At 47.0% G+C, this 13610-nt stretch overlaps 2 protein-coding genes across 6 annotated transcripts in view; one reads left to right on the plus strand and one right to left on the minus strand.

Annotated features, from left to right (window-relative positions):
• SEC22B (SEC22 homolog B, vesicle trafficking protein) overlaps positions 1–252 on the minus strand; it is a 9491-nt gene extending 9239 nt beyond the window's left edge. The window contains exon 1 of the mRNA XM_085300296.1: positions 227–252. Within this exon, the coding sequence (XP_085156422.1) occupies positions 227–252 (26 nt within the window). The remainder of the gene's footprint in view (positions 1–226) is intronic.
• A 312-nt stretch (positions 253–564) lies between these two features.
• The window catches only part of PACS2 (phosphofurin acidic cluster sorting protein 2), an 83808-nt gene continuing 70762 nt past the window's right edge, over positions 565–13610 (plus strand). For 4 of the 5 annotated variants that reach the window (XM_085300281.1, XM_085300285.1, XM_085300282.1 and 1 more), the window contains exon 1: positions 565–587. In XM_085300281.1, coding sequence (XP_085156407.1) covers positions 580–587 — 8 coding nt within the window. In that variant the 5' untranslated portion in view covers positions 565–579. The remainder of the gene's footprint in view (positions 588–13610) is intronic. The other variant, XM_085300284.1, reaches the window with a different exon arrangement.

A 13610-nucleotide genomic window follows, 5' to 3' on the forward strand; every position in this document is an offset into this window, starting at 1 on the left:
GCTCGTGTCTCGTGCAGCCGCCCCGCGGTGAGCGGTCCCGGCCGGGCGCCAGCGCCGCGCCCCGGGGGTGCCCTGACGGCCGCGGGCGGTGGGAGCGCCCGGGCGCTTTTGCTCCCCCCCGCAGCTCTTGGGTCGCGTGAGGGGTTTGCGGCCGCCCGGGGGAAGCGCCGCCGCCCCGCGGTGCTGGCCGTGCGCGGCGCGCAGCGTCGGCGCTCCCGTAACGTGCCTTGAAAACTGTTCTCTCCGTCGCATCCCGGCTGCAGGAACATGGTTGACTTCCCATCGCGTCCAGCCCCGCAGCGGTGTTACTAAAAGAAAAAACAAACGTCCGTAGCTGTCAAGGACTTTCAGTTCTGCATTATCATTTATGCTGATACTCGCAGATATGAAAACTAGCTCGCAACACAGCTTGCTTGTTTGTGAATCCGTGTGTTACTGGAACTGTGCGGCACAAGGACACTAGCCCYGTCTTGGTGTGTGGTGGGGCATGGAGGCGGCATCCTGGTTGCTGAAGTGTCTTTGGGTCGGACAGGCGGCAGGCTACTGGCAGCTGGTCAGGGACCTGGAAGAATCTGGGTAATGCAAAGGTAATGCAGATAYCTGTGCAGGTGGGGTAGAGCTGGAGTTCAGGGGGGAAAGCTTGGAGTCACTGAGGCAAGCGGTGACATAGGGGCTGGTGGAAATGGTTGGGCTGCAACCCTGCAGCCTGCGGCAGTGGTGGGAGAAGGGGGGCAATTAGGCCCCGCTGGGAACATAGCTCTTAGGAGAGTTCAGGAGTGGTGGTGGTGGGGGGAACCCTCTAGTCTCATTCCCCTTATTGCTGTCACGTTTGCTTGCTGCTCCTGGATGACCTTCCCTCCTGGAGCCCAGGAGGGCAAGCACACCTAGAGCTGTCATGTCCGCCACTAGTGACAGAGTGACCAGGCCTTTCCTCAGCCCGGCTGGATGCGGGCTGCTCCACGTGGGCTGTGCAGACACCTTCCCTGYGCACCAGAGCCCTGCGTAAGGGGTGCAGTGTGTGGCAGGTCTGCAAGTGTAGCTGTCTGTGCCAAGTGCTTTGTTAATCTAAAATTAAGTCAGAAGCAGATGAGATTGCAGCCTTCGGAGAGACATTAGTCTGRTTGTACGGTAATGTGTATGCTATGCTGCGTGTGCTGGGCAAACAGTGAAATCTGTAGTGGTGGGGGGCGTGCGAAGTCTGGATGCTAAATTCTGCTGTTTTAACACTATCTTGTGATGCTACATCAGATTGATGCTTTGCRTTTTATTGTAGGCTTTGCACAAAAATATGCCGGAGAAGGCAGGAGTTCGAAAATTTGTAAGATATACTACTGCCTCTCTATTTTAAGCTCATACTGCAATAATTTTTCCAGTGACACAGGGGTGTTTAAGATGTTAAAGTGTGAAAGACTGGGAAGAAAACTATTCTTCAGGAGAAACAATATTCAAAATGAGCATGTTGTTCAGGCAGACAGCTAATGAGATATGAAAGGAGAATGCAGAGGAGAGTGGGCTTTTGTTGTGYGGTCAGGTAGTGGGGAACTGCCTTGGTATTTTCTGAGATTTCCACCAGTTACAAGTTCCTCTCTTGAGTCTCTGTTGACAGAGCAGGTCTCTGTAGTTGAGAAGAAGTTTGAACTTGGTAGAAAGTCAGAGGATATGCGGAAGAGGGACGTGTGTTTGCGGAGGGAGTGTTGCTTCCTTCCTTTTTTTGATACGATAAATCTTACTCCATTTCTAAACAATTTCTCATACAGTGAGCTGGAGAGTCTGATTAGGAGCAGTGCCTGAAGCAAACTGTGCCTGTACTGATCCAATACGGTCCTGGGTCTAAGTTACTGTTGTTATTTCTCTTTATCACATACATGTCTTGGGGAATGTGATGTGTTTTGGGATGTTCATGTGGATAGAGCTTGCYAGGAAAGAGAATTAAGGGCAAAGGACTTCAGGTGGGTTGTACTATGTGGCTGGTAGGAAGCCCTGAAGTGTGTGGGTCCTCATGCAGATGTGGTATGTGCTTTCCAAATGATGGCTGAGAAATGGACTATTCTCTGAAGTACTGCTTTTCTACAGGGTCTCCCTTGGGGTTTGATTTATTGAGAGTTCTTTCAGCCTGAGGGGTCTTCAGTAAAATCTAGAAAGCTCTCTTGGTTCTTCTGCAGAGCTTTGTGTGGAAAAGGTTGTATGTAACCCGCGGAAGAGTAACAGTAAGGAGCTGTAACATTATTCTGCAGCAATGTGCTTTGCATGAGCTACAAGCTTAGGTGGTGTTTAGCGCTGGTACTGGTCTCCCATTCTCTTCTGCCCATTGAAGAAACCATCTAATGTGTCTTTGACATGTGTTTATTTCTCTGGTGATGGCAACCATTAAAAACAAACAAACAAACAAACAAACTGGCAAGCGGTTGCTGTGTGTAGGTTTTCCAGGAGTGTTAGTGATCCTAACACCCCAGCTAGGCAGGATGCTCTCTCCAGCTGTGTGCTGGGCCAGGCGATGTTGCCTTTCTGGGTGATAACCCTCAGCTAGCTCGGTGTCCTTCCAGATGCCTGAGAGTCATGGGCATGGCTCTTCTTCTGGTGTACAGAAGTGTTTCTGAAATGTGAGTCCTTTCTTTTAGTCATCCCAGAAATGTGACTCAGACTCTTACTATCTGGGTGTAACTGCTGCATACCAGGAGAGAGAGATGCCTACCTTTTTCTTCCCTTTTTCTTAGTTTTGTGCTTTGAAATGCCTTCCATTGTGGAAGGAGACACACCTGTGAAAAACAAGAATGATGTCTTCACAGCCCAAATGTAAGAGGACTAAACCTTTCTCCTGAGTTTCTCCACATTGAAGAATAGGAATTACCCCCCCCACCACCACCACCCCGCCACCAAATTCTCTTTAAGAAGCTACGGCAGAACCCAGTACTGTCTCGTCTTRCAGGGAGCCTCATGAGAGGTAGCAGTGGGAGCTGTGGAGAGGCTCTGTATAGCAAAAGAGTAGTCTAAGGAGAAAGCTTTGTTCAAAGGGGGTCTCCTGGAATGAGAGACAGCCAGGTTTGGTGCTCCGATTCAGAATGGGTTTTGTGTTGCTTTCTGCCTTACTTGTCATATATTTGAAAATGTTCATTTTTAAACCTTGAAACCCTTGAAGTTGGGTGTATGGGGGGGCAGAGCTGCACATGGAGCAAATGTGACCTGAGGTCCCTGGGAGATAACGAGGAAGCCCATTTAACAGAGCTGGAAATAGGCTATGCTGGAAATTGGAGGCTGTTTATTGGGTACTGCCTTAGCATTTCACATGCCAGCTTGCCTCTGTAGCTTGCCGGTTGGGTGAGGAAAYGTGAAGAGAATCCAAGTGTGTCCCCTTGACTTGAACGGGAGGGTTCTTCCTGCAGCGATGCGACTGCTCTGCAGGCTGTGGGATTGGCTTCCCAGCATGGGGCTCTTGTACCAGTGCTGGTGTGGAAATCCCCAGGGCAATGGAAACTGAGTGGGATGAGGCTGTGGATTCACAGCAGCTGAGCTAATCCTAACACTTTGCTAGTGCCCCAGGCTATGTGCTCCTCTCCCTGTGCCAGCTCCCATCTTCTTAGGTTGATCTGTCTCACTATCTGCTTCCTGTAGGTTAATGAGTGCCGTGGCTGGCAGAGGGGTTAACAGCTCAGATGTGTGGCCAGGAGGGACAGAGCAAGGACTGAGACTTCCTGCTCGACAGCACCAAACTCTTGAATCAACCTGCTGCCTCTCRTGGATCTGCATTTAAGTTTTGTGGGACCTGCTGGGTTGCAGAGCGGCTCTAGCAATCTGCATGTCTGCACCCCTTTATGGYGTATGCTCCTTTTCCCAGCAGAGCACTGTTACGGTTGTGGCTTGCATGGAGTGCAGGGCTTGCTGTTCTCCTTGTGGGGTTGCAGCGAATGCTTTCAGAAGGGAGAGGCTTTGCCTCTTGGTACRAAGGATGTGTGCTTTTGCTGGAGACCGGAATTTAATTTGGCTGATAAGTGTGTGTACGTTCTGGCCTGGCTCAAGCAATGGTGAGAATGGGCCATGTCAGAAGAGAAAGGTGTGCAAATTGCAACAGGAGTAAGTATGATCAGGTGATGCTACTTAAGTGAGTAATTAAAATCACTAATTAATTCAAGTAGGAAGAAATGTTGGTTTAAATGCATCTTAACCTTCCGATTCATTGGTACACTGACATTTAGGAATGGGAACCCTTGTTTGTTAGGTTGTTAGGATARCTGCTGACGTGTTCATCTGGAACAGGCTGTATTTTTTTGGTACACTTGGAATGAGGGAAATGTCTAATTACTCAGATGACTGTGTACCTCTTACAAGTGCTTACTTAGAGGCTTTGTTTTGACTTTGTGTGTAATGCCTAACATTTTGCCACTGAAGGAGACTGGACTACAAACAAGCACATAGGATAGACTTTAAAAAAATTGCTAAATAAAAATATGTTAAATGTTGGAGGTGCATGAGGAAAGCATCCCAAACTAACTATTGGAAATGAAATACTGGGGTAAAGCACAGTGGCCAGAAGCAGCCCTTTTTAGCAGTAGTTAATCCTGTTTCTCCTCTGCCTGTATTCAGTCTTCATGAAAGAGAACAAGACCGAATTAACGTTACTGTGGGCAAGATCAAGTGATCCCTTGGTGCTCCCAGTGTTCAGTGGATGTCCTACCAGAGCAGTTACTGAGCTTGTTGTGTTGTACAGTCTAGCTGGATAAGTAGGGCTCTYGAATTCAGGGAGAAAAAACTCTGGTTTCTTGAAGCTCAGGGGCCAGAGTTGAACTTCTGGTTAGTCCTATTTTGAGTCTTCAGCACATCAGCGCGTAGCTGATGTATGGGCAAGCTTATGAGTGTCAAGGGTAGTTCTGAAAAAGTTTTAAAATCTCAAAGCTGCTAGTGAAAAATCTCTGGATGGGATTATGTGTGTTTTTCATCTGGCAGAAGGTTATTGGGAGTGGAAGGAAAGGAGGGGTCAATTTTCTTCCATCAGGGAGAGGTGCAGCAGGACTGCTATTACAGGTAACTGTGTGGTCACTCTGTGCCCTTGCTTGCTCTGTGCCGCATTGCGCAGGTCCTCGAGCCCACAGAGGAACCCGACACCCCGTTCCTGAGGGAAGGCTGCCCTGGGAAGGGCTGTGCTATGCTAGGGGTGGAAGCATAACGTGACCCTGGCCCGGGAGTTGGAGTTGGCAGAAGCATCAGCTAAATCCTTGCTGGATGGCTCTTGGTGCACTGTGATGGAAAGGCTGAGGGACGACGCTGTTGCTCCTGGGCCATAGATCTGCTCATGCATCCTGGAGCAGTTCAGCACTTGGCTGTGGCAGTGGATACCGGGCCTCAGCCCTGAAGATGTTGCACCCTCTTTCCTGGGTAACTGTGTCAGAGCTGCAGGGGCGCTTGTCTTTGTGTTCCCTGGCAGGTCTGGCTCATGTTCCTGCAGCCCTGCGTGGGAGGAGGTGACCCTGCTGCTGTCCAGGAAATAAAAGCTCTGTCAAATGGAGCTGTTGATACTCCACCTTTCATCAGCTTTGAGTGTGCAGATGATTTCTGTGTCAAGCTTGTGGCTGTATCAAATTAGCTTATGAAATGATTTGCATAATAGATTAATCAAATGGCAACAAAACATCCCTCTTTTCTGCCAGAAAAGAAAAGCAACAACCCGGCTCTTACAAGAGACCATTATGTTTCTGTGCAACCCTTAATCTTTCTTTTTCCGAAAGCACTTCGTGTTTTGGCCTTGCACAGGAAGCTGGCCTGCTCACTGGCTTTATTTGCGTCACATCTTGGCAGCTTTTTCTAATTCTTTTGGGCCAAATTTTGCCACCGTTATGGTGACCTTCTAGGGAGGGTATTTCCTATGGAATTGGTGGCTAGCTGCCAAATGGCTCTGTATTGCCAGGCCCTCCATTAGGCTTCAACTTTTCATTGCCTTACTGAAGARAGAGAAATTCCTCTGGGCTTCTTGTGTTCTTCAGACCTGCTCCACTTCCATGGGAAGTGAGGGAGCAGAAGGAAGAGTGGGAACAGAGGGCCCTCAGTGTGTAGTTGTGAGCAGASAGGAACTGGTCACTTGTTTTTATTTTTCCTGTGTTTTTAGCTACCTGTAAGCCAACGATTCTAATTTCCTAACCCATATGATCCTCCTGTGGCCCCAAACGAGACGTCTGTGTGTGTCCATGCTCAGTTGAAGAATGACGCCTTTCAAACAGGCGCTACAGGAGTTTCAACCCAAACGAATCCTAACACACAGATGATAAGAGGCTTAAGTGTCTAATTGAATGTGATAGCGTGAAGCTCTTCTCATGGTGAGGTTTAATTGGATTACAGTACTGTACAGTGATGTGGCAGCTTGCAGGGCATGCAGCCAGCTTCRGGAGGAGAGAGTGGATCCTTGCTAATCACTCATTTGTTTAGAACAATGAATTGCTGAGAGAGTTCTCTAATGGGCATGCAACAGCCAGCACTCCTGGAGAAGTGATTCCTCAAAACCTGTGGTTCTCCTCTGACTATTGAGACCCTGTTCTTGGGTGAGTGGAACTAGAGGAGAAGCTCTGCAAATCTGCTRTGTGAATCTGAACCTGGGGAAAGGAGAGCTCCTGCTCCTTATTTGGAAAAATAGATATTCGGGATATCTTGGTGCATACTGAAGTCTGGAACCTGTTTCCAGGTGCTTCTAGAACCACTCCAGCCTGTCTTGACATGCTTGTCACAAGCTATGCCTTACTTGTGATGTGGCCTGCTTGTTCCCTCTCTTCTCAACCGGTGGTTGTAAGTCTGTAGGCCAGTCTGGCTTCAGGTGCTATTTCTTGCAGAACACTAACTGTATTTGATCAAGAATTCAAATGTATGGGTTCTCCTGCCCCTATGGGAAAATAGTATAAATTTTAAGGTAAAAAGTAAAAATCAGAGCAGCTTGTGTGCAGTGATGCTTGCTTGGCGAAGGCTCTTGCACWTATAGAGATGGTGTCTACAAGCTAGAAATTGTGTTGACGGGCACCTTGAAATTTGGCTAGCTCAGGATGACGTGCAGTAGCCATTGCACCTAAAGGTGCACCGATGTTTGAGTTCAGCTCCTGAAGGCTGCATGCGTCATGGAAGTTGCTGTCTGCCTGAGCAACATAGTGGCTGTTTTTGGAAGTTTTTATGCTAAAAGCAGAGTGTTTGGCTTACTGCTATTTCAAAAGAGCTTGAAATCTGCATTATTGCTCAGATCTTACTTCAGAAGAATTGTCAAGAAAAATAGCATTTGTTGTCCTATAGGCAGAAAGATTAGCATGAAATATCAACTTTGATGTTATGTGCACCATGTTGCTCATCTACAATCTCTGTTCTGGTTTGGGGAGTTAACTATTTGTCTCTTAGACATCTGAGCATGCTGGGAGATGCCCCAAGGACAGTGTTTGCTTTTTAGGCAGAGAACAGCAGCAGGGCACTGAAAGCTTTTTATCATCAACCTACCTCACTTCCAGCGTGTCTCATCCAACCTCTGTTAAAATTGAATGGATAACGAGATCACTGGGTTGCTGCTGGGAGGTGGTGGTGAAATCACCTTTTCCCCTTTGCTCTAAGATGTGTGGGACCCCTTGTCAAGCTGTAGCTTGAGCTAAAGATAAACTGACTCCCCTCTCCTGTTCCTTCTTTTTTTGGGGGCAGACAGGTGCTCACTGGAGCTTGTAGGATGTAAGTGGAAGGGAGTGGGGAAGTGGGATCGTTGGTGTTTAACCAAAACCTGCGGAACCTGCAGGTTATTCTTGGTCTTACAGGAGATAATTCCTTCTCTTTAAAAAAGAAAAAAGGGAATAAACATGATGAGCCAGGATCATTTTTCTTAAGTGTGTATTGCCTGGGCTGAGAGGAGGTGGAAGTCGCGATCAGGGTGCAAGGATGGTGTGGGAGAATCAAGTGTATGTATCTGTGTGCAATGTGATATATTTTCACTGCTCAGAAGAATATCTTCTGCTGTTAAATATCTTATGGAGAAAGGCACCATCTCCTTCTGTCAGATGCTTTTGCTCTGTTTAGCTTGACAGTTCAAAAATCCTTTCCTGCTCTTTTTTTTTCCCTCCCTGCAAAGCTACTGTAGTGTGAGGAGTTGGTGCTTTTCACTAGTGGTAATTTTTCTGTGCAGGAGGGAGATTTCTGAAGGGATCCTTACCTCTGTGGGAAAACACACGGAGGGCCGCAAAGGGAGACACGGGAAAACCACTGAGCTCTTAATGTGGGTTCTGGTCTGTGTTTCATGGGTTTCTGGCGCACGCCCTCGTTAAGAGACAAAAAGCTCTGCAGTTTGCGCATAGGCTTGCCTTGTATGTGTTCCCCAGCAGGCACTAAGCCAGGTCTTGACATAGACCAGAGAAGAACCCTCATAAAGARATTCTTAGGAAATCTTATCTATAGATAATCTATATAAGCCTGTATCCACTTCCTGCTGAGAGGAGAATCCGCTGCCTGTGGAACATGGTTAATGCAGATACACCCCAGCGTCTGAGAGCCCAGCAAGGCTAAAGCATGCAGCGTCCACGGGTATCGCACCGCTCTGTCCTGTGCGGGCGATCCCTGACGTGCCCTGGCTCCCGCTGCGGTGCGCTGCGATGGGGGTTGTCCGTGCTCACCTCTTGCCCCTTTTTGTGGCAAGCTGGGCGACGCGCCGTTCCCGTGGCTGGCTAGCTTATCCTCCGCGGGAGCTGCACGGCCGCCGGYGGTTGGAGGGAGCAGCTGCGAAGGCTGGGGCACGTAGGCTCCGTGGAGCTGGAGGCGTCTGCGCCGTTGGGTGCGTTAGGTCACTTGTGGTGGCGTGGTCACCCTAGGTGGCACGTTCACCAAGCGGCACAGGGTTTTTTGCAAGTTAAGAGACAGGGCTTAGAGGACTCGTGAGACAAGACAAATACACTGATATGCTTTAGGCTGTTTTCTGGCTTTAAGATGCATGTGAAGAAACATGTATCCTGGAAGAGGGTGAGGGACTGCGGATGAGAATTTTTACAGTGTGAGTCTGAACTTAGCATTATTCTAATGCAAGTGTTTAGTTTTTGATTTCTTGGGTTTTGATAACATCTCCTGGGAGAAGAACGTTGGTCCTGAGCGTGTTGGTTTTTTGGATATACTCATTAAAGCAGTGAAACYGTAGTTTGGCAATTAGTTCTCTTGGAACAGCTCTTGTAGGATTTTATGCCRTTGCAATTCCTTCTTGCAGCTGTTTGCCAGGCTGTACTATGAGAGGAACCTTCACGGACACACTGCTTCTTGTGGCACGAAAGGCACGTGCCTTGCACAGCCCACCTGCTTCTTCAGAACACAGCAAAACAGACCAGCTGGTGGCTTAGAGGAGAGGCAGGAACGCACAGCCAGGTGGTCAGCACTGCCCTTCCGCGCAGCAGTGTGGTCTCCTGTCAGTTTAAATGCACGTGCAGTTTCACACTTAGGGGGGTGTCTTGAGGCCATTCCCAGCCAGCCTTCCTCTGCCTGTAGTACATGACTTTTCTCAACCAGTCAGTGCACTGTAAGATTTCTTAGCTGACCTGGCAGTCTCTGTGGTCAGGAGAAAYATGGCCTTTTTTTCTGCTAGCAAAGATGGTTTGTTGTCCATCTAGCATTTTTACAGTACATTGGGAAGCCAAAGAAGTGAGAGCCTGGCGAGCTTTGTAACAGTTCAAAATGTTGCTCCRTGAACAGCTTGTGAGGTTCTGCTGGACCCACTGGAGACATGGTTTCTCTTTGGATTCATTTGGCTCTGGGACTGTGGGTCCAGGTCCTTAGTTTTGAAAGAGCCCTGTTCCTTACACTAGAGAGGCTGATTCCTTTCCCCTGTATTTTAGGGAACTTGTCTGTTGGTTTAAGTTATAACCCTGGTCTGCCTGGAAGCTCGACAAGTGTGTGCTGCCTTTCCTGAGTCCGTCAAAGTCGCAGGGCTGTTGGAGGACGTCTTCTCACATGCTTTTTTACAAATATAGCAGGATCATTTGAGGTCACTAAGTCTTGGGTTTCTTCAGGGAGAGCACACTTCAGCTGGAGGCTGCGCCAGAGCCAGATTTGGCGGCCTCTGGAGGGGCTGTTCTCAAAATGGGCATCTGTGGCATGGAGTCTAATCTCATGACAATCCTGCAAACTTTCCAGCTCATCAGATGTGCATGCAGAATCTTTATTTCACATTGTCACATGTGTCCTGGTTTCACTGCTGCCTCAACCAAGTCAAGTCAGTGGTTTGTAATGGGGACAGGAACATTACCGTTCTCAGCAGAGCAATTGTAGCATCCATTTCCATGTTATGGGGAGCCAGTGGGACTGGGACTCCCTACCCTTTTTCTGTTCCATCTATGCGGTGTGTAGTTACAGGTGCAAGATCTTAACTATTTACCATTCCTCTGCCTCTTACAGCAAAGCTATAATAGTTCTGTCTCTGAAGAGCTCTTTGAAATGCGCAAGGAGCTGTGCAGACTGTTCTGACATGCTCCTGGTAAGATTATAGCTAGCTTTTACTAATTCCTCTGAGGCTGATGTGTCTGGTGGCTGTTTGTGAGCCACCTGCTTAGGTTACTCCTTGTCAGCACCTTCTGCCTTGCACCAATGCAAACATTTGAGAGTTCACATAGTGAAATGCATCAGAAAAGGATTTTCTTGGGAGAGGGACAGGAGAGGCATGAGGAGATTTTGTGTCACCTAGATCARTTCTTTATTGTATTTTTCTGCATGACTGTCCAAATGGTTGTGCTAGCAGAGTGTGAGGATGAGGACAGAGCAGTGGGGAGCTAGGGAACTTATTTAATCTATTGCTGCTGTGGGAAAGGCATCAAGTGGAAGGAATTAAAGTGGATTTGCATGCTCCCAGTGTGTGTGCGCTACACTTCTGTTAGAGCTTCTCTTCAGATCAGGAAAATGACTTTTAATGACTGTGCAAATCCACAAGATGTAGGAGGGGAAGTCCAGCCCCTTGTTAGAGCCTGTGTTTTTTAGCTGTGTGCTGAACCCTGGGCGGTCCAAAGCCTTGTGTTTGTTCTCCAGCTCAAGGCTGATGTTTCAAAGCTGTCAAGTGAGCCAAGAGAAGGAGATGGTTGGAGTTGAGGTGGTCTCTCCTTTCTTTGGGCTCTGCCTCTTCCTCGTAGCTCCAAGGGTAGGAGGTCTCCAGTGGGGAAAAGGTTTTGGGAGCTAGGGTGTGTCACTGAGTCTCTTCACGAGGAGGTTGTCAGCCAGGTACTTTCTTACTTGAATAATCATCAGTGTAACCAAAGCTACTGGAGGTTGTTTGGGATGTAATTGAATCTTTCACACCGATTCTTATGCAAATGCAGACGTGTGCTCCTGGTTTTTATTGGAACAGGTATAAATACAACTGACTCCATTCAGAACTCTGCATCCGTGCACTGGATCTTTAATTGCTTGTGACTATATAATATGAGCATGACTTGCAGAGCTGCATCTGTGACAAACTGTTTCTCGCTGGTCCTCTTACCTGTGCAAATGATGTTTCCTTGTGTAGGTTCTGGCAAATGGTTTGGTGCGTGCAATGCTGAAGCTTCCTTTTGCCTTGGTGAACTGTTTCGGTATCAACATACGCTGGACATTTTAATGCTACGTTTGCTTTACTGATGTGTTGGGGCTACTTGAAGATAAATTACGTGGCCTTGAATCCTGCAGAAAATGAAGGACTTCGTGTATTTAACACCAAATGCAAATAATTTCAAGTTTCTACCTAGTAAATCTATAAGCATGTGTTGACCAAAATATTTRATAAGAATAGTTTTGAGCTCCTGTGAGAGTTTGGTGTCTATAACCTCCTGTCATAGCTTCAAAATTAGACTTGTTTTTTTCTTAAATGTACCACGTGGTCAAAACCATGTGTGCTTAATTTCTTTAAAATATAAACAGCCTAGAAGTGTTTACTGTTTATGCACAAAATATCGAGCCAGTGACTGTAAGCATTTCCATGTTTCTACAAGAAATGAGGGTAATTATATAATAAGCAAAGATTCTTATGGGTTAACTTGCCTCCCATCTGGCATTAGTTAAGTTGGTATTTTCATCTACATGACCTCTTGGGGTGCAGAGAAATTATGAAAATATGATTGAAAAAGACCTTACTAGGTCATCTAATCTGTGCTGGCTCTGCGTGAAGGTTGGAACAGCTCTACTGACCTACTCCTGGCAACTGCTTGAGAGACTGACCATTCTCCTGGTGCCTATTTTATTGAGCAGGTTTAGTAGTTTTAGAGCAATTGTTCTTGGTTGACCGAGGAGTCGCCTGYCCTGTGTGTGCTCCTTCCCCTATGTCTAAATCTATATTGAGACTAAATGGATACACTACAGCAGGAAGAACTTCCTTTCTAAGAGAAAGCTATTCTTAGAGCATCGGTCATCATAAATCTCTAGTGCTTCTATCCTGTTCTTCTCTCTGTCCTCTTCCCACAGCCCTTTCYGCCCTTCCATCTGCCTGCTGATTTACAGTTTGCGGGGTCGGCTCTGAGTTCCTTGGGGCTGTCCCACAGCCTTCCTCTGCGGTCTCTTCCTCTCAGACAGATAGTTTTCAGTGTSAAAAATACCATTCCAAAATGTCTCCTTTTGTGAAAATACATCTGCATGCTTTCTAACTGGTAGAAAGATAATATGCTCCTTTGCCTATCAAGTTGCACCCACTGCCTTAAAATAAGGATTTGGAAGGAAAGCTGAGAACTGCAAGAACTGGATCATATATATTTTATGTTGCTAGTGGCTGAACTTCCTTTTATTTGCACTTCTACCTCTTTCCTATGCTGTACCTGAGAGTGCCAGAATGTAAAGTGCTTAGATCTCACATTCTGGCTGGCAGGATCTTTATCTTATTTTTGCCAGAATTCTGCTTTATTTTGATTGTCAAAGGCCGTTAGTGTAGCCTTTGTCCTTGATTCAAGAATTGCCCTTGCTTCATGAATAGACTTTGAGGATCCTCAAGTACTTGGATGAGCTTCACCTACTCACGCTCAGTCCTAGTATGTCCTAGCTCTGAGTTACCAAGCAGATACTAAAGAAGATMTGAGGATTTGTTCCTCCTAACATTTGATGTTCAGCAGCTGATGTGTAAAGCTGCGCACTGAGACAAAACTGTGGTGATTCTTCTCTCCTTGCCCMTTGGGGATGTTCTTGAGGACAAGAAGCCTGGGACATGCTTAGTTCAAATAAGTGGGTAGGGCTTTTTCCAGGAAGAAGGGACTTCTTAGGGGTGGATTTTCTCATTCAGCCTTTGGTCAGCCTGCTAATGTTTCTCTGTTGTGTAAATGGCAAATCTTGCTGTTTGTGCTTAAAAAACCTCCATGATAAGTTTATGCTGTTCATACAATTGTTTCCTTGTTCCAGGGTCATACCTAAATGTACATGCAATTTGGCAGTACTGAATAGCTGTGTTTATGTTCCCACTGCACCTGTGGGTTGTGCCTGTCCCTTGCTCTCCATAGCAGAGATAGARCCATGTGCATATTTTTCTTGGTGCCCTGCATAAATGCTGGTGGCCTTGAGTTTTGAAGTGCATCTGCTGTGTCTGTGTTTGGATGCTTAGGTTTGCTTTGCTACATTGCTCTCCTGTAGGACAGAGTAGCCTGGTTTGCAGTGCTTCTGCCTTTATACTCTTGTTAGTGTTCATGAGGATC

The sequence above is a fragment of the Rhea americana genome, unplaced genomic scaffold (genome assembly GCF_003343005.1).
Source record: "Rhea americana isolate MKP2758 unplaced genomic scaffold, rheAme1 scaffold_162, whole genome shotgun sequence".
In the NCBI taxonomy this organism is placed as follows: Eukaryota; Metazoa; Chordata; class Aves; order Rheiformes; family Rheidae; genus Rhea; species Rhea americana.